At 43.4% G+C, this 25042-nt stretch overlaps 1 protein-coding gene across 2 annotated transcripts; it reads right to left on the reverse strand.

Annotated features, from left to right (window-relative positions):
- Window positions 1-703: 703 nt before the first annotated feature.
- Window positions 704-24290, reverse strand: prdm15 (PR domain containing 15). Of its 2 annotated transcripts, XM_078266000.1 has the most exons (25): window positions 24227-24290; window positions 23579-23618; window positions 23380-23473; window positions 22057-22210; window positions 21772-21924; window positions 20146-20251; window positions 19976-20041; window positions 19550-19759; window positions 16035-16241; window positions 14791-14885; window positions 14621-14708; window positions 13428-13442; window positions 13115-13282; window positions 11663-11757; window positions 11376-11507; window positions 10428-10568; window positions 9471-9634; window positions 8462-8541; window positions 7479-7598; window positions 7207-7338; window positions 6947-7030; window positions 6057-6232; window positions 5863-5943; window positions 2936-3157; window positions 704-1877 (listed from the first exon to the last, which is right to left on the reverse strand). In XM_078266000.1, exons 2-25 carry the CDS (start codon window positions 23607-23609, stop codon window positions 1320-1322), a joined length of 3372 nt encoding a protein of 1123 aa, XP_078122126.1. In that variant the 5' UTR covers window positions 23610-23618; window positions 24227-24290; the 3' UTR covers window positions 704-1319. The 2 variants fall into 2 exon arrangements, with proteins under 2 accessions (XP_078122126.1, XP_078122127.1); XM_078266001.1 differs by lacking the exon at window positions 13428-13442.
- Window positions 24291-25042: the final 752 nt, after the last annotated feature.

The following is a 25042-nucleotide window of genomic DNA, read 5'->3' on the forward strand; positions in this document are numbered from 1 at the left end:
TTGTTTCATTAACACTTTTGAATGAATACTTTTTTTTAAACAATTACGCTGCAGAATCTGACACACACACACACACACACACACACACACACACACACACACACACACTCACTCTTTTTGACCGAACCTGCGTGTGTTACACTCACGTTGTGCTGTTTGCAGAGAAGTCATCAGCTGCTGACTGACTGGAGGACAAACAGGCTCGCTGGTCTGAGATCTGAGGAGATCCAGGACAGATGCTAACATTGCCAAGGCAAACAGAAGCAGGTTAGCTCAGGATTCAGATGGCATTTGCACTAAAGGAAGGATACCTGACCCGAGCCCGACGGGCGCCTCTTGTGCGCGCCTGTGTTAACGTGCGCTTGTTGCCCAGTGTGCGCTGATGCGCTCATCTGTTGACATTTCTGAATGCGTTCCTACAGTTGCCTAATAAAAGCTTTCCACACAAAGAAACGTACATGTGTCATTAGTGTGAGAAAAAAAAGAAGAGATTTTAACTGTGTCGGGCTCGGACATAAATATCTTAATGCCTGTCGGGTTCGGGTTGGGTTCGGTTACTGCTCTGTTGGAAGCGGGCCGGGCTTGGACAGAAAAATGCGACCCGATTGGCACACAATTTGCACAGCGATTTAAACAGCCTGGCTGCTGAGGACAGTTATCACCCAAACTAAATTGATATGCAGACAAATAAAAAGAACAACCATTTCAAAGAGGTATTTTGTTTAAAAATAATGGTACAAAAAAATTCCAGTATTTTTTCCCCAACAGTTCAATAATTACAGTTTACAGCATTCAAAAAATAACATTTCATTAGTGAGCCACTTTAAGGAATATGCCAACCATTACCTATGGTCTCATAACCTGGCAGAAGGGTTTCCACTCAAACTGTCCCCTGCACCAAATGGGTCTTCTTTTTCAGGTTGGTACATTTTCATTGACTTCTTTGAGCAGCAGATTTATCTTGAAAGCTTGCATGCTTTTGAAAGGTTGGTAAGGCGTTTGAATATTCAACATGTTGCTTTGGTTTGAAATGTAAATCTTCCAGAGGAGTGTCAGTAATTTTGGCTAAATGTGCCAGCTCTCTCTCTTTCTCTTTTTTTTTTTTTTTTAAATTATGATTTTAATTATTAACAACCACTGTGTTTTGTCAGTATAAAAAAGAAAAGAAAAAATCTTTACAATTTCATTCACTTCCATGGGGCTGGAGAGGCATCAGGGTGACAGTGATCAAAGCTTGCACGGTTACAGATAAAGATAAAATCTACTCTACTACATTACAATGTGTGAATGTGAGGTGACCAGCACCTCTGGTCTCTGCTCTAGTAGCTGAACATCTGCTGTGCAGAGCTGCTATGTTGCTGCTGCTGCTGCTGCTGCTGCTGCGGGGTGGGCGGCTGGCTCTGGATGGGCCGGCCCGGCTCCGGGCCCTGACTCTGGGCCTCCTGACTCTCCCTCTGAGCCCCCTCCACCACGGGGGTGACCTGGCTGCCTTCAGCCGCCGGTACAGGCCTCCAGGACAGAGTCGGGGCCTCCAGCTGGTGGCCCATGGGGTTGACCAGAGTGGTGACGTTGATGAAGTGGGCGACCGACTGGGGCGCCGCGCCCCCGCCGGGACCCACCGTCTCCGGGACGAGTTCGGCCGGCCGGTTGTGGAGCATGGCCGAGCCGCTGACGGCGTCGAAGGTCACGGTGAGGATGGAGTTGTCCAGGGTGAGGGGCCGGTCGCTGGCAGTCAGCTGGCCCACGGCCACGGGCTGCAGGCTGGTGAACTGCGCGGGGGCGTGGCTGGTGATGGGCGTGACCGTGATGTTGGTCAGCCCCACCGAGCTGCTGGGGGAGGAGGCTGACGGAGTGCCGGGGTCGGCCAGGACCACCACCTGGAACAGCAGTAGGTCAGATCATATTTATATATACAGTATATATACACAGGTATATGTCATATGTACACACGCATGCACGCCTTCAGTGTGTGTGTGTGTGTGTGTATATATATATATATATATATATATGTGTGTGTATGTAGTCTCCAAGCAATTCTAGCCTTTTTTTAAGCAAACTAGTTTAACTACTACCACATTTATTTACCGTTATACAGTTATTATAATACCTGTTGGATAATGTAATGGATCAACAACTTATTCAAATCTGTTATAATATATCTTATATATATATAATAAATCAGTGTGAGTGTCATAACGTCACATTATGACTTAATGTGGGATGTAACCCCTTTCTTGATAATTTAATAATATTAAATAAGTTATATATCATATAAATATAAAAATAACATAGGTGGCCGGGTTAGCTCAGTTGGTAGAGCGGGCGCACATATGAAGCGGTTTATCGAGGGTTCGAGTCCGACCTGTGACGGTCCTCCCCCCCCCCCTTCATATATCAGCTGTCCTATCCATTAAAGGCACAGAAATGACCCAAAATAACTTGAATTATTACATTGCTCCTGGATTAGATAGAGTCATAATTTGCTGGTTAGTGTGATGTTATGACATCATCTGTCAATTTAGCGGAATTGTTACATCTGAAACCGATTTAGGTTTTATATAATGATGACCCTTTTAGAGGGACATTTTATTCCACTGTGTTGATATTGTAATCAATTATCACATCATCTTGTAGCTCTTTACCACAATGAACAAAACGACAGAAAGAGAGTCAAGCTCCCAGTAATAAAGAGTCAGAATGGTGGTAGCAGCATTATTTGACAACAAATAGTATATATAATATATCTATATCTATCTACAGTATCTATCATCACTGCTTCTGTGCATCTTTATGTATTATGCTGGCCATCAGCAGGATGGGACTAGCTGCCGTCTCTCTTCAGCCCATTTCTTGTGGTCTTTGGTAAAGGAAAGATAAAAGAAGATTGGACATGTTACTATGACAATAAAACAATAGTGAACGTCGTCATATGTACCTGTTGGATACTCTGCACGGCCGAGCTGGTCTCATGCTCGTCGCCGACGATGACAGCGTTGAATTCTGTCATGGGCTCGTGCCTCGGCTCGGGGAAGTCCACGTATTCGTCCGACTCAGAAAGCTCCGGCTCAGCTGGGACTCTCTGCTTCTTCTTGGGGTGTCGGGGCGGCCGGCTGGGCCTCTCCTGAGCCACGCCGTCTTTGTCCAGGATCAGAGCGGGCTGGGGAGGAAGGAGAAACACAGCGTGACAACAATGGATGGGGAAAAGAATCCTATGTATCGTGATTTGACTGAACTTGCGTATCGGCCGATACCGAGTACCGATCCGATACCAGTGGGTCATATATTTTATTATGTTTTAACAGCTGCATACTACTATCCCTGTATGGATGTGATATTATTTCTATCTTTGTTCTTTGGCTCAGGTTAAACTCGTTGTGAAACATGAATGCCACAGAACTTTCTTTTATTCTGCAGTTTGACAGTCAGTTATAACGGAAAAAGAACATAAATAAACTACTTCAACGTAGATTTTCTTATTTTTTTCGCTTTATTACGTGGTATCGGATCGGTGCATAAACTCCAGTACTTCCCGATACCAGCGTTTTAGGCAGTATCGGAGCCTCTAATGTCGTTTACAGCAAAACTGAGCGAAAGCAGAAAATACTGTACATGTAATGTTCTTCTTTACAAATGAAATACATGTCAGGCTGACTGACTGACTGACATGTGATGTGCATTCTTTTTAGAAAACAAGTAGATATATTGTCTCTAGAAGTGTATTATTCCACTTTAGTTTTTTTGTCAAAGGAGGAAAAGAAAACTGCAATACTCAATACTCCTAGAATCGCAAGAAATGAAAATCGCACTACAAATCGAATCGACACCCATGTATCGTGAAATAATCATTTTTCTTTTCACGAGTAGGCTGATTTATATTTGGGGTCCCGAACCCGCTGCTGAAGATCTCTGATATAGACAGGGACAGGGGAGGTTGTATTAATTTGGTCTTTCTGCAAACACAAACATGTCCCGCAGGATGCATGGAACACCAGGTGCAAAGGGAGTCATAGTAATGCTATTACAGTAACACTGCCTGATTCATAGCTCGTACTGTGGAGAAACAGGAACTCTTCATATTTCCACTCCGACAGTTCTATATTTAGCGTGCAATCAAACATACTGATGCGCACCACGAGGAAGTTCATTCATTGATTAGATATGCAAATCATGCCAAAACTGCTTTCCACGTCAGACACAGTCTAGCTTCACGATTATCAACATGATCAACGTCTAGTTGAATTCCCTTCCTGGCCATAACTACTCCAAATAATGTGCATCACTAGGGCCTTTCCAACCGGAGGGATTTTTGCAGTTCTTAGAACTAAACGTTCCTAGAACACTTTCTTCGTCGTGTTCTGACAGGAAAAATTTGGGGATTTTTAAGTTCCTCTGGCCTCAGTAGCGTAGTCATCATTAAATTCACTTCTGACAACGGTTTAGGCTGTTTAGATTTCGAATATAGGCAGTCTTGCGAAAACTGATGCCGAGTTGACAATTTGAGTTGAGAAGCTCCATGGAGTGAGGCGACAGCCAGCAGGCGCCTGCCCCGGCCTCTAGCTCGTCACTCGGCCAGTGATGCTCAGACACCTCACTGTGAGCTGGAGGTCTCTCAGACCGCTCTCGTAAATAAGAGGCTTTTATTTCGCCGTTGAGGGTTCGTTTGTGTCCACACATGTCCATCATAAGATTAACAGGAACCTGTGGTTAACGGTCTTTTTCAGAGTTAAACTCCACAAGCGTGTCCTGCGGCTCACCGGCCATCACACACACACACACACACACACACACACACACACACACACACACACACACACACACACACAGAGTGTTGAGCAAAACTACGAGAATGGACGTGCATTTAATATAGGAAAAGTGCACAAGTATTAGCATCATTTGTTGTTGTTGTTGTTGTATGTGGCGGTAAGGTCTAGTGACGATGCTATAAAGACCGTGGCAGTGCTTGCGTCACTCCATTACCCCTCCTACCAGTCCATATGGCCACTTGGCCAGTGGGAATGCAAACGGAAAAAAAGATTTTGGGGGAGAGTAGTTCTTAGAACTGCTTAGAAGTGTACTTTTCCTCTAAAAAGTACAAGTACTATCCGGTCGGAAAGCACCTATTGTTATATGATGTCACAATATGGGCTGTACGGAGTCTATGGCTGTACGGAATGTCTTTTTTTCTTTCTCACATTCAAGGCTTGTATTGTGGTTTTCGACTGAAGCTTTTATTTACTGTTGTCATATTTTATGACATCATTCCGATTAAGAAATCCTCCATGTGGTTATATACAATAAATGTTAAAAACATGTTGTAATGTGGCCGGGTTAGCTCAGTTGGTAGAGCAGGCGCACATATATAGAGGTTTACTCCTCGATGCAGCGGCCGCAAGTTCGACTCCGACCTGCGGCCCTTTGCTGCATGTCATTCCTCCCTCTCTCTCCCCTGTCATGTCTTCATCTGTCCTGTGGAAATAACGGCCTAAAAATGCCAAAAAAAATATTCTTGGGAAGAAAAAAGAAAAAAAATGTGTTATGTTGTAACTTTCGTTAATGATTAAATCTATCTTTGTTCAATTTGATATTTGGACTTTACAACATCTGGAGTTATTGGAAATGTTGAGATGACACCAATACGCAGACACCACTGGAATCTTATTCTAAAATGGGTATAATACTACTAATCTTTATCTGCAACTGTACAGAAATACCAGATTGAAACAGAATAAATAGACATGCAAAAAAAAAAAGTAATAAAAAAAAAGGCTGCAGAATTCAAATATTGATTTAGACTTTGAATGGCATGAATGAAGCTTTGAAGTTTCAAACTATTCGGTTAAGCTGTAGCCATGACAACCTCACCTGCACAATGCTGATGGACGAATCATTGATTGTGGAGGCTTCCTGAAGTTCATCAAACTCATCCATTCTGACAGACACCACCTGGAGAGAGCAAAGGACAACGAGGACATTTTGGATCCAGTGACAGCAACAACTGGCCTGTGTGGTAAAACACACGGATCATTTCCCGACATGACTGTCCACACTCGGCTCACCTCGGGGTGTTTGCGTCGCAGATGTCGGTTCATGGAAGCGCGGGTGGACACTTTGGTCCCGCAGAGGTGACACGACTGGGCCTCCACCTTCTCGTGAGTGAGGTGGACGTGCTTCTGCAGCATGTACTCTGTCAGGTACTTCTTATCACATGTCGCACATGTCCATGTCTTACCCACTGAAGGGAGAGAGAGGAGGGAGGGGAGAAACTGGGTCAGTTGTAAACCATTTGCAGACTACTTGCTGGAGGTTATTACGTATGCTGTTTTGACCTTAAAATTTAACTATAGCTTTGCTACGGAGCCCAGAAAGTGACAAAAGATAGTCGAAAATATGATTGAATCCATCAATAAATATTACTGTTAGCTAAATAATTAAACAGAAATATAAAGCCTACTACTTTTTCCTTATAGTTTCCTTTTGAAAAAAAAAAAAAAAAAGTTAGAGACTTAGATAAATAGATTGCCAGCACTCACAGGTCTGTGTGGTAAATATGAAGCTACATGCAGGCTTAGCCTAGCATCCAGGCCTGGAAACAGGTTGCCTAGCCTAGGTTTAACACGTAACACATCACTTTTTACTACATTTTGACAGTTTCTGGGCTTCATACTTCACATTGATACCATCTTTCCCTCTGTTCCCAACCAATCCATCTTCCACCCTTCAACTTTGAGTGTTTTACATTAAACATATCCTTTTCAAGTGGAATTGTGTGTGTTTTTTTTAGTTTTTTTTAATTCTGGCTGCATAAATCAGGCTGCAGAATCAGTTGTTGTCTAACCACAAATAACAGCCTCCCATGTTTAGCTTAGAACTGTCTTGCAATTTTCTTTTTTTTAATTATTATTATTATTATCATCATCATCATCATGGCCTGACATGAGACACTTGCCTGTGTGGATGAGTTTGTGTGTTTCTAGAGTCGTCCTCTCACTGAACGTCTTTCCACACAGCTCACACATGAAGTCCTTTATACCTGCGGGCAAAACAAACAGTAACTTGATGTGCTTTCTGTGAAGATTGCATGATCAACATCCCGTGAAAATGCACATGTAGCGATCACATGTCTCGGTCTGTTTAAGGTTATATTGATTGCACTGGTCTGTATCCTCTGACACCTTTTGTGAATCAGTAACACACATTTGGACTGACCCGTATGTCTCTTGTAGTGCTTCAGCATGTTGACCTTCTGGGCAAACTTGCGGTTACACTCCTTGCACTCGTACTCTTTGATGCCCTTGTGAAGCTTCATGTGGTGCCTCAGAGCGTGCTTGGTCTTCATGCCTGCACAGGAGGAGATCTAGTCAACATGGGGATGATCCAAACATCAGATGTTGTGCATTGATCGTGCCGTTTACATAGTGAGGAAAAAGGTAATGAGGGGTGTGATGCAGCAGCAGCAGCAGCAGCAGCGAGGAGCTGACCTTTCCCGCACTCTGCACACAGGAAGTCCCGGATGTCATCGTGAACCCTCAGGTGCTCCTTCAGCATGTCCTTTCTTGCAAAGGATTTGCCGCACTTATCACAGCCGTGGCTCTTCACCCCTGGATGACACAAGATTATAATAGTTTAGAATGATGTTTTTTTTCCTCCATTTTATTTTAGTTTTGACTTTTCATTTTAGTTTAATTTTCAGAGTGTCTGTCTTTATGTCAGGTATAATGTCTCAGAAGTATGTAGCTACATTTACGTACAAAATACATGGTTGGAGAATAGCCATGATGTTTAATGTTAAATCTTTGCACTCCTCCAGTGTCTGATGTGAAGAAATTAGGGCACAGCGCCATCTCATGTCCGCTCAAGAGAGAAACTCATGCTGACTCCTTTTTTTCAGTAGTAATATATATTATATAATATATATATTTTTTTAACCTGGCAGGTTTAGTTTTTCTTGAAGGGTTTATTTTTTAGGTTTGCAAAAAATATTTTTCACTGCTTATGTTAGTTTACTATAAAAACCCTGACACACACACACACACACACACACACACACACACACACACACACATTTGTGGCACTATCTTTGTGGGGACCCGTCATTAATATAATGCATTCCCTAGCCTTAACCTAACCTAAGCCTAACCTTAACCCTTACCCTCACCCTAACCATAACCTAATGCTATCCGTAATGCTACATCCAAGTCTTAACCCTCAAACAGCCCTTTAAACTTATGGGGTCCAGAATTTTGGCCCCACAAAGCTACTGGGACCCCACAAGTATACTGGACCCCCGGTTGTTGGACCCCACAAATATAGTTAAACAAGCCCAACCAGCCCACCCACCTCCACCCCCACACACACACTACTTGACTTTACCTCAGGAACGTCAACATTAAGTGGTCCACGATCACGCACAATATGGTACAAACATTTGATGCAGAACACTTGCTCTCAGGCTGGTGCTCACCAGTGTGGATGATCTTGTGCCTTTCCAGGTTACCAATACTATTGAAGATCCGGCCACAAATTTCACATGGGTGGATGTACCTTTTAAGACAGATGAGCAGATTTGAAATGATTACAGACCATATACTTTTAGCTACTGTATTGCATTGAGCTACTATACATCCTGACCTGAACTTTCTCAACAGAGATTACACTTAGGCCAAATCTACACTACTAAGTTTTCATTTTTAAGCAGCATTTAGAGACAAAAACAATCTCGGCCCACACAAGAGTTTTTCCAGTAGCAGAACTAATCTCCATCCATATTCACACGTCTGACAGCACTTATCACATGACCATTCACACACACTGGGCATGTGTGTGCGCCGGAGATTCTCGGATGTCTCTGATGTTACTCTGCGGTTGAAAATCATGGATGTATAAGTTGAAAATACAGAAAATACTTTGACGATAGAACAATGGCGAAAAGTAAGAGCAGGGATTTATTAGCTTGGACCGACGACGAGGTGGAACTGTTACTGAAAGGTATGTAAGCCGACCTAAGGTCTCCGTTTGTGCCCGTCCAGACTACAAAGCAACCCCGGAGTTTTCAAACTAAAAAACTGGGGCAGCAGTGTTACCGAATGTCTCCGTTTTAGGGGCTCGGAATCACCGGAGTAGTGCGGACGCAAGGCGTAAACACAGCAAAAGAAATACCGTATAGAAATAGAAAAAGTGTAACAATCAACAATCCCTTCCTTATATTTAGTTGCAGCTGCATTCAAATGCATACTCCAACACATCTGCTTCTCTTTATCTACATCTCAGGAATGAAAAAGGCTTTCACACGGACTCTCCTCATCAGCACACTTCTAAATAGCATCTGTAGTATTTTGTCATATAACCAGTATACAACAGACCTCAGCTGAGAGTCTCCATCCTATCCATTAACTCAGCCTTGATTGGACGAGGCTAAGCAAACATAAAGACCACAACCACAAATGAGCAGTAGAATATGTTTTTGTGCTTACTTCTGCACTGCAGGGTCAGGCAGCTGCTCTCTGTGGATCACCAGGTGAGCATTGTACGTGGCCTTCAGTGCGAAGCGTCGGTTACAGATCGCGCAGCCGTAGCCCCTCTCCTTGTGCTGCTCCATGATGTGCTTCAGGTACTCTTTGCCCTTCGCAAATGACAGCTAGAGACACAGAAATAGGGAGCTCAGGAATGTTGTGTGGGTGTGAGTGAAAAACAAAAAGATATGTGCTGCTCATTAGTCTCGCATTGCCAGACCTCCACAGCCCTGTGGAGTAAGGTCTGGCAACGGAAGCATACACTCCTGGATAGGACGCAGCGACGGTGGCTCTGCTGAATAGTCTTGTTTTGGTGGAACAATTGCACTCCGCAAAAGAAAACGCCACATATAATATTAAACGAAGCTAACCGTTGTACTTCGTCCACAACAAGCCCACCAATCGGTCCCAAAACGTCCCAGTTAGAGAGGAAATGCCGTCAACATATTCTTTGTAAATCTTTACAATCATTCCCCAAAAGAATAAAGCAGGCCTGTCTTGTTGCACCATCCAAACTTTCTTCAAAACTTGCCATTTTCAGCCTATAACGTTCCTCAGAAGTTCCGGTTAATGTTGCTTGATGCGACCGGAGTTTAAAGTTAACTCAAAGAAAGCGGAAAGTGAGGGACATCCGGCGGAACTTCCGCTGGAACTGTCCGGCGAATGAACCGTCATCGATCCAGACTACACGCGTATCTGCTCTTAGCCGTATGAATCTGAGGGCCTTGAGCATGTTCATGAACTGTTCAATGAACACTCTGCTCAAGATAACTGGCTGGAAGAGACAAAACATGTTTTATTATCTAAAATGTGCTTCAACTCGCTGAATTGTTTGGATATTACATTACAAGTGAATACGATAAAAAGGAGTCAAAGTGTGTGTGGGAGCCTGCAGGCCATCTCCAGGACAAAGCCTACTTGGCATTTCTTGCAGTTGTACTTGTGGTGCTCGGGATCGTCTTCCTCTTCGTCGTCGTCCGTTTCGTCGCTGTCGTCTGCTGAAATGCCAATCTTGTTGATGAAGGCCTCTCTCTCCTGCTCGTCCATCAAGGCTATGTCCTGGAAACAAACACAACCCTTAGAAATGATTCAGCTCAACGACAGCTGAGATCCAGACAGGGTGTCCAAACCAAATTTACTGAAACATGTATGATCTAAGGTGCTGTTCGAGAACCACAGTGACATCTACCACTTCATTTAACATGGACCATTTTAGTTTTATCCATGGCAACGCTGCTAGCATGGCTAAAAAACAAGACACCCCCCCCTTTTATTTATTAGTCAAATCTGAAATATGCAGTGGTGGAACAAGTACTCAGATCTTGTGCTTAAGTTAAAGTAGCAATATCACTGTGTGGAAATACTGTTACAAGGAAAAGTCCTGCAGTCAAAAAAGTCTGCTTTAGTAAAAGTACAAAGGTATACTTAAAGTACCCAATGTAAAAGTACTCTTTATGCAGAATGGCCCATCTCAGAAAAAAAGAATAGCATATTGTTGGATTATAATTATTGATGCATTAATGTGTTCATCACTGTAATGTTTCAATTTTAACAACTTTAGATACTGCTGGGTAGCTTGTGAATTTCCCCCAGGGATCAATAAAGTTGTATCTTAAATCGGTCATAACACATTATTATTTGTTGATTATATTTTGTATAATTAATCTCAATCTGCAATGAAACTAGGAACCAAAGGTATTAAACCTCAGTTAAACACAGTGCAGTAACAAGTCTGAATTGTATTAAAGTAGAGGTAGAAAGTAATAGAAAATACTACTCAAATAAAGTACCTTAAAATAGTAGCTAAGCACAGTACTGGAGTAAATGTACTGAGATCCTTTAATTAGTGAAAGTGAACTGTCTCACCTTGAAGTGAACGTGAATGTGATCTCGGAGGACGTCCACGCGGAAGAACTTGCGAGCGCAGATTTCACAGGTGTACTTCTTATCGCCGTGAGTCAACAGATGCTTGTTCATGTTGCTCCTGCAGGAGAACACCTGTGCGCACACACACACACACACACACACACACACACACACACGTACGTCACAGACCGAGTACTTCTGAAGCCCCACAGTACATTTTAATCCACCAGGAAGCACTTACGTTTAGTTCTTTTGACCTGCTGCCATGAATGACATTAAAATCTCACCTTGCCACAGATGGGACAGGGGGACGGCTCCTTCCTGTACCTGCTCCCCTCTTCTCCGTTGGCCTCCAGCTCCTCTCTCTTCATGTGCTTTGGTCCTGTCCAGATGCATTAGGGTTATAGTTCAGCAAAGAGCTTAAATAAAAAGGCCCAACAGGAGAAATATGGTGACATAGTTTGATGCAAGGTAGAGCCTCTCTGCTGAAAGATCACACGTTGCCTACAAAATGATCAGCTCCCCTAGACCCAACATCTCAGACCTGAACGATGGAGCCATCACACGCCTTGCCCTCACCTTGTCAATGACACCAATCACCCTCTATATCCACACTTCACACTGCTGCCATCTGGCCGCAGATACAGGACTCTGAGGTGTAGAAGTCCCTTCTGCCTTCAACACTGCTGAACAAACTATCTCGCTGACTTTGTATAGGCCCGGTGTCGTCGTGTCAATGTGGTTGTTTCTACGTGTCTATATACCTGTCTTCATGTCTATATGTCATGTATCTGTTGATGCATTTGTCCGTGAATTTTGCCATGTGCATGAAACAGACTGTGAAAACAAATGATCTGAATTAACAAAACATCCATCCACCCATCCGTCCATCTATAGTTTTTTCACCAGCACCCATGTTTCTGAAGGAAATTCACCTTAATTGTAAATTAGGGCTTCATGATATGTGGGAAATACGCGATAGCGTTGTTGAATATCGCGATAACGATATTACTTGTGATAAATAAACGGAATAAAAGTGCACATAGTTCTGCCTTTCTGCTGCTTTCAGTATTCTGCTAAAATACAAGTTGTTGAATAGGAAATCATTTCTAACATTCTTTTATTGAACAGATTGAACATTGAATTGAATATAAAAAGGCACCACTAAAAAAAGAAACGAATGGGTTACATTTTAAAAAGGGCAGTTTTCTGCTGATATTTTCTTTCAACTTACACAAAAAAACCTCAGAGTGTCTTTCGCGATATGACGCAGCCTTTCACGGTGCGCTCATTGCGCCAGTTGATATCACGATGACGATGGAAAAAACAAGATATTGTGCAGCCCTATTGTGAATGACGCACCTAAACACAAAGTCAATATTTGTGGGACTCTCTGCTCTTGTGGGACGCAGGCTACATTTACATTGCCAAGATTTGGTTTTTAAGCGAGAGTTTGAGCTGCACTCCCGTTGCTGGTAGTTGCCATGGTAACGTTAGTAGCTTAGTCTCAGAGAACGAGACGTCATGACCGATAAGACCCAATCAGGCGGCGAAACGTCGGCCGTTGAGATTGCAACACGACCCCGCAGATTCCAAACCAGAACGGGGTCAGACGTGTTTTCACATGTCTCCGGTTTAGGGGCTCGGAAACGCCAGAGCAGGGGGGGATGCGAGGTGTAAACGTAGCAAAATATATTCCTTTTTTAAACAGAAAGGTAGCAATGTAAATGTAGCCTCACCCACACCGTGCCTCCTGTGGTGCTCCTGCATCACATCTTTGCGGTAGAACATCTTGTTGCAGATTTCACAGGAGTAGAGCTTCTCGCCGTGCTTCTTCTTGTGCTTGGAAAGGTTACTGTTGGTGGAGAAAAACCGCGAGCAGATGTCGCACTGGAACGTCTTGTCGTCTGGAGAGAAGGAGATGGAATTCATTGAATCCGGTGTGATCTTATATGTCCTATTCTATGTAACTGTATGTGATGCGGGGTAGCTGTGGCTGTTAATGCCAATGATATGGCTTCTCTTCATCTTTTGGTGTGTGTGTGTTGTTACCTTGTTGGTTTTGCTCTGTGTAAAAGGATTAAAAAAGATGCAGTTATGGGAAAATATGATGTACACGGTTATGAGTAAGAAGTGTGTGTGTGTGTGTGTGTGTGTGTAAGTAAGCTTGGAGGTAACATGCAACTCAGTGTCAACTCAATGTTTAGACGGAAACGATCTGAAGAGGAAACGCAAAAGTGGCGTTGCGTTCTCACTTTTTATTCCACGTTTAGACAAGACTTTTCTGCGTGCATATGCTGACGCAAAAGTGTGTGAAATGCGATGTAGTATGCACACCAGGCACCTAGGTGGCACACAACACCACCAAGTCTGCGCGCCTGCGTAGAACCTTCCTTCTACTTCTTCTCCTTAGTAGCGCAAAACCGAAACATGGCGAAGCGAACAACAAAAGCTGACAATTTTGTCTGGACAGACGAGGAGGTGGAGTTGCACGTTTGTGTGATGATGACCGACACAGTCGACCGTGATAAGCCACAGCACAGCACCCACGGGAGCACTACCAATATCCTGAGCCTCGCAGCCCTTCAGCCGCTGCTTGAGAGCGAGACGCAGCGGGCAGAGGAGGGTGAAGCAGACCCTCCTCTGACCGCTAGCCGCAGACCGCTAGCCTCTCTCTCTCTCTCTCTCCATCTGCAACGTTGTAGCCTACTCTGGCAGCTGGCTCAAATGAATAGCCTACATATAATCATCGAACTATAACAACCTTATCCACATTGTAGAAATCGTTTAAAAATATTGAGCCATTACATTGAAAATCTTTTAGATAACAGGAGCCTATATTTTCTGTAGCCTACTCCGTAACAACAGACTACCTGGATGCACGTTTCTCGTCTCTCGCCACACCGCTGTCTTCAGACGGTAACGTGACGGTGGAGCGTTTTTAAGATTTCCACTCTGGAGGTTGGCTTCACTTATTTGCGTTTTTAAGCCCCAAAAACGGCGTCGCCGTATAAACGTAAGGCACATCCGATAAAATATTTTGTCGTTTTGACCCGCGAGCGTCATCGTGTAAACAGGGCCTTAGAGACACCTGGATTTAAAACACAAAAGAAATGCATGTTTGTGTTTAAAATTGTTTAATAAACAGAAAGGTGAAGAAAAATACATCCCACGTGATCAGAAACATTTTTCAAAAAAAGGGTAAAGCAAGGAAATAACTTAGGAAAAATACAGGCGTATCCTACCTGTCCGACAGTTGTGGAACTTTAAGGCATTTTCCAGGCGAAAGGATTTCTCACACGTGTTGCATTTATATTTGTAGTCCTGGTCAGGCTGGTAAAAAGAAGACACATCAACACATGAACTAGCAGGGGAAGTCAACTCTCCTGAGCTAACAGCTTGGAGCGCTACTCACCATGTTCTTGCTGTGCTTGTAAGAGATGTGCTGCTTTAGACTCTCCTTGCGGCTGAACAACTTGTCACACTCATCGCATCTGAACAGCTTATCACCTGGGAGAATATGCAAGAAGGGATTCCTTAATACTCACAATGTCCACCCATTGTTTTTTACTGTAATAGAGGTGTTGATAGTGTACGTATTAATATTATTTCTTTTATTCAGGGTTTTTCCTGCATAGATGGATTTTGGCACCCCCCCAAAGCGGTTGCAGCCAAGCCCAAAGGAAAATCACCAGCGCCAAAATGATGAGAATAAAAACAGCAATCCAAATCCTCTCTGAATGTGTTAAAGAGCAATTGACCAAACAACTGTTGAACAAGCAGAACATAATCTTGAATATGAGAGCTAATGTCAGTTTTATCTCCAGAGTCGGGCTGTACCGGACTCTGCCGGTGATTTATTTAAACATTATGATTTTTTTAAACAGTTTTGTTAATTGGGGTTTTATTTACTCAGATATAATATACAATCTTGTGTGTTAAATTGTCAAAAAGTGACAGGTCAATGCATAGACTTCTGTCAAATAAGGTAACACAGACTCTGTACGAAGACCGATCATGGTTACTGCAATGCATGCCCCCCCTCAAAACCCTGTTATTCTTTATATTTATTGTTTTCTATTCTGTTTCTATTTAAAGGTGCTCTAAGCGATGTCACGCGTTTTTTAGGCTACAACATTTCTTGTCACATACAGCAAACATCTCCTCACTATCCGCGAGCTGCCTGTCCCCTGAACACACTGTAAAAAAAACGCGGTCTCTGTAGACAGCCCAGGCTCCACAAACGGCAACAAAAACAAACTGTGCCAACCTGCACCACCAAACATAAACAGTGTTCCAGTCAATAACCGACAAGAAGGAGTTGGGGGTGGGGGAGTTTAGTACGCAGAAGCACGGAAGGGAGGGGACGGGATGAGGAGGAGGGAGGGGCGAGCTAGTCTCGCTTTGTTTGAATATATGTCAACGTAACGTCACCCAACATCACTTAGAGCACCTTTAACGTGTATTTTTCTTATTCTGTTGTGTTTGAATCTTCTGAGCTGCTGTAACAAGGGGATTTCCCCAGTGTGGGATCAATAAAGTCTATCTTATCTTATCATTCCCAATGTCACTGTATTTGAATTCCGTGCCGTCTCAGAAAGAGAGCAACACTGCTCTGAAAGCCAAAAGTAGCTTCCCGACTGGCTAATCTTCACGTACCATGCGATCGGATGTGTCTGTTGAGGTTGCTGCTGTTCTGGAAGACCTTGTTGCAGAGGGAGCAGCGGTACACCCTCTTGTGCTCTCTGGCTTTGTGCCTCTTGGGGACGGCCCCGCTGTCAGTGGTGCTCCGCAGGCTGCTGCTGTTCCCTGCTGCTGCTGCCTCTGGGGCTGCCGGCTTGGAGCTCTCCACCGAGGGCTTCACATCTGCACACATCAGCAACCCAATGTCAACCAGAAACCTAATAACAATAACAATACATAGACAGATATCCTCTTCTTTTCTTTAAACATAAACAGTTTTGCACGCACGCACACACAGACGGACGCGACAGCACAGTCCCTTTTTCCTTTCTCTCAACTTTTCCGCCGTGTGTCGCGTGTACCCGCTCGCGGTGTGAAGCGCGTGTCGGCGCTATTCTCCCACATGTAGGGACCCTCGTGAATTAACCTCAACTCTTGGGACGACACCAAAAACCAAAATCAGAGTTTAGTTTAGTAGGAAATGGTTCCAAAATTGCACTTTAGATTAGATGGAGTAATTTATATAGTTCTATTTTATAGTGATCCATTATCTGTTCAAAAAATGTTCTATGTTCTGTGCAAAATGTTCTATTAAAGAAAAGATAGAAAATAACTCTCTACTCTCTAATTATCTCTACTATAATTTAAATAATAACAATAAATCAAAATGCAAAGAAAAAGTATATCAACAACAGCCATGCTAGCAGCTGTGTAAGGCTGTACTACAACTTTATTGTCAGCCAGTGCTGAAATTCTTTTTGCATCCCTGGGTAGCTCGTATAAAAAAAAAAATAAAAAAAAAAAGAGGACATAGACATACATACAGTCAACATAAGATGAATAACACCAAAGGACATAAATGAAACATTACCACAAATGACATAAACACCCAAGTAAGAAAACAAAGCATACATTCATAACAACAGAAAATGACATGAACACACACAGACAAGGTCTTGGAGACTTGTAACCCTGAATAAATATTGCACTGGATTTAATGTAGCTGGTTTAACAATAGGATAGATTGATGTATGAAAGAGTTTTTAAGTCTGATGCGATTGAAAGAATGAACTCTAAAGCGTCTGTTTGAAGGCAGAAGCTGATATTCTCTGTGCAATTGCTAACCATAGTATGTTAAAAGGATAGTTTGGATATTTTGAAGTAGAGTTGCATGAGCTACTTCTCCATAGTCAGAGTGTTAGCTACAGTAGATGGCGTTGGCGCGCCCCCAGTTTGGAGAAGCAGGCAGGAGTACCGACACAGAAGCTATAATGTACTGCTGACGGGGGCAGCAGGGCTGTCTGACAGCAAGGTAAAGCAGTGAAAATATTCAAAATATAGCATACACGTAAACAGATATTGTTTGTTTTAGGTGGCCCTTTTTTATGTGGCTATAATCTGTTTAGCTGCTGCCCCCATCCACGCCAGTACATTGCTAAGAGTACTCTGGCCCGTTTCCGCAAACTGGGAGCGTGCAGACCACCATGTACTGTAGCTAACACTCTGACTATGGAGAAGAAGCTCATGCAACTCTACTTCAAAAACATCTGAACTATCCCTTTAACATAGGCTACTCATGATGAAAATGCTAACATGCTGATGTTTAGCAGGTATAATGTTTATCATATTCACATTATGGTAACCTTTGCTGATTAGCACTAAACACTGATGGGTATGCCATTAGTTATGCAGGTATTCGGTCATAAACGACAAATTAGGGCAGCTCGATTATGGAAAAGATCTTAATCACGATTATTTGGGTCTACTACCTCAGTTAGATATTTGCAACCTTTTTAGGAATGCCATCCATCAACCTCTGCAGAATGTACCTGAACCTGTCGCACTTTGTTCAGAGTTATGTGCTACACATGTAAGAAGACAGAGTGTCAGTGATGGTGCAGTGATAATGAGTGGAGGAAAAAAGGTGAGAGCATTGTGAAATGCGACCACAGAGGAATATATGTTTTGAGTGTTGTTTAAAAGCTATAGTTGCTCTCCCCCCACCCATGAGGAATTCTAAGTAATGACAACAACACTGTGGTTGCATCCACATGATACAAGCCTTCTGTGATCGCGCAGCTCGATGGTGTTTTAAGCCCCCAACGTCGACTTCAAGGCAGCGCTGCGACCATAGACTGTATAATATTAATGGACAATGCATCCGGTTCGGTGAAGTGTTGCAAATGTGGAAGTGCCTTAAACCTGCTTTCTATCTGAATTCCAGCAGGGGGAGACTCCTTAAACCTGCTTTCTATCTGAATTCCAGCAGGGGGAGACTCCTTAAACCTGCTATTCTATCTGAATTCCAGCAGGGGGAGACTCCTTAAACCTGCATTCTATCTGAATTCCAGCAGGGGGAGACTCCTTAAACCTGCTTTCTATCTGAATTCCAGCAAGGAGAGACTCCTTAAACCTGCTTTCTATCTGAATTCCAGCAGGGGGAGACTCCTTAAACCTGCTTTCTATCTGAATTCCAGCAGGGGGAGACTCCTTAAACCTGCTTTCTATCTGAATTCCAGCAGGGGGCGACACGTGCGGTTGCAAAAGGTCGGTCGGTTTCTGTAGAAGTCTATGAGAAACGACCCACTTCTCACCTGATTTATTACCTCAGTAAACATTTTCAAAATGAGTTTATGGTATCCATCGCTATTTTTAAGTCTTCTGCAACACGGAATGATGTTCATGTTTTGAATTATGCTCTCGTTGATTTTAAAATCGGCGATAAAGCAGGGGGTGTTTTAGGACGTGGCTATGATGTGATTGCCAGTGAAAGTGTGTAACGTAACGTGGCTCCTCCCTCACTCCTCCCTCTCGTCTAAAATCGTCACATCCTCAACCAGGGTGGCTGCGCCCGTAACGGCAAACTCAACGACTCCTAGCAGATCTCCACAAACCAATGGGTGACGTCACACACGCTCTGTCCATTATTATTATACAGTCTATGGCTGCGACCATCGACTTCAAGCCACCTAACCCTAACCATTGCCTAATCCTAGTGCCTTCCAGGCAGTTCTGCCCGGAAGACGACGTTGGGGGCTTAAAACACCAAACACCGATCACGCACCACCCCTCCTACACGCAGCTGCTAGTAGCCAAGGAGACACGGAGCATTAAAAAAACATAGTGGACTTCATTTGAGCTTCTGTGTGCGAAAGCCACCGGGGGACACCATTTTGTAAACACAGCCATTCTGAGTAATCCAGAGAGAGTTGTGTGGAGCTGATAGTCCTAATTAGCTTTGTATCAACTCATTTGGCAACGGCTTGAATGTAACGGATGTTCATTCATGTCAAAAAGTTACGCACTAAAGCTTTAAAAATAAATAAAACCTTTTTATGTTAATCACAAAAAGAAATCCATCTCAGAAAAATCTAAGTTGAATGTCAGCACGGGATAGTGAGTCTCCAAGGAAGCTTTTGCTCTTTCATGGGCTGACACAAAAGATGTTTTACATTTTACAACTCTTCATCTCCACGGGATATGGAGCTCACCTTTGTTTTTGCTGGCTGTAGCCATAGCTCCGAGCCTGCGTCCCTTAGCTCGCCTCCCCCGGCCCGCCCCTCTCTTGGGGCACGGTTGAGCTGCGGGGGGGTCGCCCTGCTCCTCACCCGGGCCGACCAGGCTCTCCTCTTGGGGCAGGAGTGGGTCGACCGGAAGCACCGTTGCTGTCTTCACCTCATCGCCATGACTCAGCATGTTGTCTGTGGTCAACAGAAGGAAGTAGGGGAATCAGAGCGTGTAACTGTGCCACGGCATTTTTTTCAGCTTAGGGAAGTTTTCAACAGCCTGTTGGACTCACTGTGGAGAGAAACAGCTGACCCAGACATGACCCGGGACTTAGCTCCCTTCTTGCTGAACGAAGAGGACATTTCTAGGATGTACTGACTGGAGGGGATGGATGTTTTGAGTGATCTCACCTGCATTGTTTTCTTCCGCCACTGGGGGCATGTGGGCTCCAGATTTCTCCGAGGTCTCCGTCACCTCTGAGTAAAACAGAGAGAGAGGAAAAAAACAAAAAACTATTAAACAACCTGCACTGTTGCCATGACACGCTACAACAGCATAAGTGCTGTGTGATGTCATCTACCTAGGGGAAGTGCTGCTTGAAGTGGAGGCTTAAGCATGGGCTTCTCCATCTTCTTGGCATAGAAAGCTCCGTACCAGACCCTCAGCTCTGTTCCTGGGAGAACATCCTGGGAAACAAACAGCAGGGGCAGGGAGGAATAAAGCAATCTCCCATTAGAGACGAGTGAGCAGCATGACTAAATGAATCCCTGGACTCTAGGACCAACAGCAGCAGCAAACTATGAAAGGCTCAGGTTGAGGATGGCTACACCAAGGTTATAATAGTTTTACTTTTCACGTTCGTTTTTTTTAAAATTTTGTTTCAGTTTTGACTTCTGGATTTCATTTCAGTTTGAGTTTAGTTTCCAGAGTGGGTTTGCTACAGGTAGGTAGTTTGTTTTTCTTAGGGCCAGGTATAATGTCTCTGAAGTGCGTAGCTACACATACATACAAAATACATGGTTGGAAGAATAGCCATGATCTTTGCGCTACTTTAGTGTCTGATGTGAAGCAGTTACGGCACCGCGCCATCTCATGTCAAGTCTGTTAAATTTCCGTGGTTCAGTGTCACGAGAGTCGACGGAAATTCGCGGCGTCTTCTTTTTTTCCAGTAGTGACATATTAAAGCTAAAAAAAACTAATACTGAAATGACTTACGTGCAGTTTTAGTTGATCTTCATTGCTTCTTTTTTAACATAATAGTTTTTCTATTTAGTTTCAATTCAAATATTAAAAATATTTTTCACTACTTATTTTCATTTTAGTTCAGTGCAACAACTTTATTAATCCCACAAGAGGCAATTTAGTTAAGAACAGCTACAGACATTCTCCACAGACATGAGGTGAATGGAAGTGTTCCATAATGGATGCCTCCGACGAATATGCCAGATCTGGCCTAATAAGATCTCCAACAATGAACTGTACAAGAAAACGGGAAGCCGGAGCATCACCAAGGAGATTACGACACAGACCCCCGAGATGGCTAGGACGTGTGTTGAGGATGGAGCAGGACCGCATCACAAAAGTCGCCTTAAGATGGACACCACCTGGCAAAAGAAAACCTGGGAGGCCCAAAACCACCTGGCGCACTGTGACACAAGAGCTGGAACAGATGAACCTGTCATGGGGAGAGGCCCAACATGCTGCCAGGGACCCAATGCAATCCCATAGGGGATAAAACGGAGTAGTAGTAGTAGTAGTAGTAGTAGTAGTAGTAGTAGTAGCTGCTACAGACAACACACACATACATAACAGCACACAAGCCTACATATAGGCCCACACCCTGGAGAGTAGATAAATAATAAACAAAAAATTGATTTTATCCATTTAAAAGTCGAATTGCAGAAGGGATAAAGGAATTAGAGTGGCGATTAGTTTTAAAAGCAGGTCAAATATAACAACGTCTTAATGGCAACAGAGACAATTCACTCTGAAGACGACAAAATGCTCGCTGCTTTACGCCAGATTTGTTGATTACAAAGAGAATTTAAATCTCTTTGTTTCACGCCAACACTTTTAGAGCAGGTTCTGTATATTGTTCAGGCTGTTTCTGTCTTTCACTGTGAGACCAGCAGATCAATGAAAAAAGTCCCAAGGCTTTCGATAACCGATGACAAAAACGACAATGACAACCCTGGGACACACGCACCTGGGAGGTGTTGAAGTAGACGTCCTCGTCCTGCTGGTAGGCCGTCAGGTTCTGGTGTTTGTGGTCGGTGGCAGGTCGCACCAGCATCATCCAGTTGCAGTCTTCTTCACTGCTGGAGTCAAAACACACCACCACGGCATCCTTCTGGAAGATCTGCCCATTTACATCAGCAAGGATTAACAAGAATGGAAGCTCAAATAACAACCACATCCATCCATTTATAATAGAACAGAGCATCAAGTGGGTCTGCTCTACATGTTAACTTCAGGAGTCATCAGGCTGCACCTTAAGAGGGAAGGCGCCTTCCTTCTCCAGGTGGGGGACCCTCTTAGCCTCAAAGGGCCCAAAGCGGGTCCTCTTGACCAGCCGGCGCAGAACAAACACCCCCTCGTGGTCGTCAGCCACCTGTCTGATCTCCAGGCTGTTTGGTAAAGACGACCTGATCCAGGACAACAACAACAACTTAGTATGACTGTTATGAAATGGCTAGACCTGCAACGATTAATCCATTAGTTGTCAACTATTAAATTAATCGGCAACTGGTTCGACGGTCGATTAGAGGATTCGTTTGAGAAAGAAAGTCAAAATTCTCAGATTCCAGCTTCTTAAAAAGGTCCAACGTGTAGGAATTTCTCCCATCTAGCGTTGAGATCATACTGTATATCGCAATCAACATCAGCATCAAACTTGCCGGGGCCGGGAAGCTACGATACCCATTAGCAGCATTAGCAGCACCTGTGAGTTTATCATGTGACAGCGAAAACGTGAAAGGAGGAGCAGTATGTCCTGTATGTCCCTTACCGGCTAACGTATTTCAAGATGGAGCATGAATATGGAGCGTCTACCCCAGTTCATGTGAACGCAAATGTAAAATTTCAAGCCAAAAGGAATACTTGGAATTGATGGTGGTGGTAAATATTTATAAAAAGGACAAGTGTGTGACCGGGCAACACAGATTTTAATAATGAACAACTAAACACGTTACACACTGGGCCTTTAAATGTGAATATGTTCTAGTTTCTTCTCTCCTCTGTGACAGTAAACTGAATATCTTTGAGTTGTGGACAAAACAAGACATTTGAGGACGACATCTTGGGCTTTGGGAAACACTGATCCACGTTTCACCATTTTCTGACATTGTATAGTCGACAATGATCATTAGTTGGAGCCCTAGAAATGGCAATAACAACAAAATCATAAAGTAACTTATATCATTTCCTTGGTCGTTAGCCCGGTGTTATGTGAGTTCAATAACTGACTAACTTTTCTGGCATTTAAAAATAAAATGTGGATTTGCCTGAAGATGTGAATTTAGCACGTGTGGGAAGGAATTTAAGAGTGCCAGATTGCAACCATCTGCAAAGGGCTCTTTACTCACACAATCTCTCTTCAAGGTCTATATTATTAATAACATGACACTTGTAAAGGCTTTGTATACATGAGGAGGATGGAGGCCAGGGTCAGTTTAAACTCCAGCTAGTAGGAATTCACGTTTTTGAATCTCTCTCTGGTTGAATCTTAGAAAATGAACTGAAGTTGAATGGATGGGTGGAATCACTATCTTGATTACGCTCAGTGAAGTCCAGTACACTTGGAGTTGTCACTCACCGGGCCCGGCTAAGGACGAAGGAGTCCTGGACGGTCACCAGGGGTCCCAGCTCAGGACACTCTGAGTCATGGTACTGGTCACAGTCCTCACACCCTGCAACACACACATCACAGCTGTCACCACAGCCCAGTGGCACACTTACAACTGTAAAATGGCCTTACACTCTGGCAGTACAGTAAGGGCTGGATTCATACTCACAGATGAACTCATCTGGCGTATGCTCAGCCATTATGCCAACCTAAAAATAAGAAGAGAAGATCAGAATATCATGTCATTAATAGGGAACAAGGCCAGGCCAGGAGGGAGCTGACCAGCGATTAAGTCCCACAGAATGTTCACTTATGAAGGAACATACTTTTAAGTGTGTGTGTGTGAGAGAGAATGTAATTCAACTTCCAAGCCAGCATACACACATTTAACCTGGGACACTTAGCTATATTGCATGCATGCATCAGATCTCCTGGGCTGGCTAAACGGTGGCGTATTATGACAACATTAACTGGGTTCTGGTGGAAGCGATACAGTTGGAGCATGCATATTAACGTATGCATTCCGTGCAGGAGATGGGATCCAGGATTTGAGCTGTTCCCAAACTCTAGCCGGGTTTTAACTCCGATCTGAGCGGCTCCTCTTCAGTAAAATGTAACAAAGAACAGTCGGCATGGCGGATGGACCGGAGACGCAAACCATCAAACCGGAGTCGATGCTCTTCAACGGCCAGCAGTCAGCGGTGGAGGCGGCGCAGGAAACCCCCCAGCGAACCGGACACACCAGCTGCACCTTCACTACACAACTGCGTCGCCATTTTGTAGGAAATCGGTGTACATTTATAAGGAAACACGTTACCTTGTTTGCAAAAGACCCTTCATTTAGCGAATCCTGACTCCGGGTTCCAATCCGCTCCAGAAACGGCGCAAGACCGGAAACGAACCGCGCCGAGTGCATTATGGGGAATGGAGGCTCGTCAGAAGCGATACAGAGCAACTCAATCAAGCGTTAATTAGGAAGTCAGAGATTTTAGTTTACTAAACAAAAAAAGATATGGGAAAGTACTTGAATGTGTAAATGTTTTCTTATGAATGACCACAAACCTTATATAATGTAATCAAATCATTTACATAAAAATACTCCACCACAAGTAAAAGTCCTGCATTTAAAATCATACTCAAGTAAAAGAACAGAAGTATTATCAGTAAAATCTCATTCTCATTCAGTCATTATGCTGAATGGCCTCTTTCATGGTGTTATGTATTTATTATTTTAGGATTATTATCACCGATGCATTAATGTGTGAGCAGCATTTTTGTTGTAGCTGGTCGGGGCAGAGCTGATCTGAACTACTTTGTAAAGTAAAAACCTTCACTCTTATAAAGCCCAACGAGTCTCCGTATCATTAGAATGAAGGAATACAGCAGGTTACAGCACTAGAACTATGAAAAAATGGATTTTGGAAAATTCTAGATTTTCTAAATTTGCATTGAAAATAGGCCTAAATATTCCTTGGACATTGGGCAATAAAAAAACAAACAAACAACCTTTTATGAGAAAATATGCCTCTGAGGATTCAAATCCAGACTAAAATGACTTGATGCGAGGGAGATTTGTTTTCACTGAAAAATGCATCATGTGGGAGAACCGGATGTGTTTTGTATTGGAAAAAAA

Source organism: Sander vitreus, chromosome 13 (genome assembly GCF_031162955.1).
Source record: "Sander vitreus isolate 19-12246 chromosome 13, sanVit1, whole genome shotgun sequence".
NCBI lineage: Eukaryota > Metazoa > Chordata > Actinopteri > Perciformes > Percidae > Sander > Sander vitreus.